Here is a 1777-nt window from a genome sequence, read left to right as displayed (position 1 = left end):
ATATATATATATATATATATATTCAGTTTTATCATTGGTTATAAACCTGTAATCACCAATTTCCTTATATATGTGGAATGATTTTATTACATGTACTATTTAAAATCCAGATATAATATTTAGAAAAACAAATAACCAAAAATTAAACGTTACAACATCATTAATTTAAAAATTGATTTTTGTCATCATCAATAATCAAAAATGAATTTTTGTTGCCGTCACATATTAGATAGCTGTGTAAAGACTTTAATAAAAAGATTTGTTCAGTAATATTGAAGTATATACAATTTAAACATATGCACGTCTATTATGGTTATTAGTTAAAATAAAATTAGATAATTTTATCAATATATTTGATTAGAATGATTTGTTAGAATGATTTTTTTGAACCTAAGCTCATTTTCTAAGTTATAAAATGGGATTTTTGTTGGATCTACCATTTTCAAAACTCAAGTTATGAAAAATGCCAGTTTCGGTTTTAGCTTATTAAAAATGCCATTTTCTATTTTTGTGGCATTATAAAAAGACTAAAATACTCTTACAAAAGTAAAATAGAAAAATAACAAAAACAATAATTATTGAGATAGAGTTTGAATTATGATAGGATGTTTTTTCTACGGCTGGGAGAAAGAGAACATTAATGGTAGACACTAGACATTTATCTCTTTCATTTGTTGGAAAATATGTTTGAATCAAAACAATAAAATATGGGAGAAGAAGGATGAATGAAGAAGAGAACTGATTGGATTTGGGATTAGGATTTAAATTTTTCCTTGCTTGGAAGCTATTGATATTGAAATATGACAGACATGAACATCTTCTCAAACTATAAATTAACGAAGATGGACAAGATCATGTTGTACTATATTGTCTATCCTATTATAGTCTATCGAGTCTATAATTGAGCACATGTCCATCTTTGTAATTATACAGTGTGAGGACATGTTTGTGTCCGTCATATTAATTTTTGTCCGTCATGTTATATTATATTTAGTCTATATAGTATAACACAATCTTGTCCATCTTTGTTAATTAAATAGTTTGAGAACATGTCTATGTCTATCATATATTAGTCCATCAATTCACTACATCAAAATAAATAGACAGAAGCCGAATATAGATAGACAAAAAGAGATAACATGATATTCAGGACATCGAAACATGATTAAATTGTCCATCAAAATGCAAAAAAGAAGAAGAAGATATTGAACTGATTTCAGAACGGATAGACAAAAACAAATAAAAACGATAGACATTTTCATATCTGCACAAATGGACAACAAGTAACAAAATTAAATAGTCCATCGGAAGTGCCAACGATAGACAATTAATTAGTCCATCAGAATATGGTCAAGCGATAGACATATTCCTAGACTCTACGAAATCATGGTCGGAGCGAGACGAATATCACCGGAACGAGAATATCGCATTGTTCATCGAAGACGGGGCAACCAGATTAGATAGTGGTGGTAAGTTGTTTCTCCATTAAACAGAGATGGAGTAAGAGTGTAACACCTGTGAACCAAAACTGTGCATTTTGGAGAAGGGTGTCGATCGACTGTCGGTCGACACCAATGTCTTCTGGTTTCGACCAGTTCGATTTAATTATCGATTTGGACCAGTTTGGTTTAGGAAAAACCACTAAACCGAGGTATTTAAGTGTTTTGTCGACCATAAGGATTTTGGGAAATTTCTCTTGTCGCCGTTTAACGTTTTTGTTAGAAAAAGATGAAAAAGAGAGTTCTTGAGATTTTTGGTGAGATTTGTGAGTTTCTTA

The 1777-nt window shown here is 30.1% G+C and overlaps 1 protein-coding gene across 1 annotated transcript in view; it reads left to right on the top strand.

Moving 5' to 3' along the window:
• Positions 1–241, top strand: part of LOC109125487 (RNA-directed DNA polymerase homolog) — a gene marked incomplete at its 5' end in the record, with an annotated part of 964 nt that extends 723 nt beyond the window's left edge. Inside the window, one exon of the mRNA XM_019227127.1 lies at positions 230–241. Coding sequence (XP_019082672.1) covers positions 230–241 — 12 coding nt within the window. The remainder of the gene's footprint in view (positions 1–229) is intronic.

This window comes from Camelina sativa, chromosome 7 (genome assembly GCF_000633955.1).
Source record: "Camelina sativa cultivar DH55 chromosome 7, Cs, whole genome shotgun sequence".
NCBI classification, from domain to species: Eukaryota; Viridiplantae; Streptophyta; class Magnoliopsida; order Brassicales; family Brassicaceae; genus Camelina; species Camelina sativa.
Note: the sequence above shows the minus strand (reverse complement) of the source record. Positions and strands in the feature narration are given on the sequence as shown.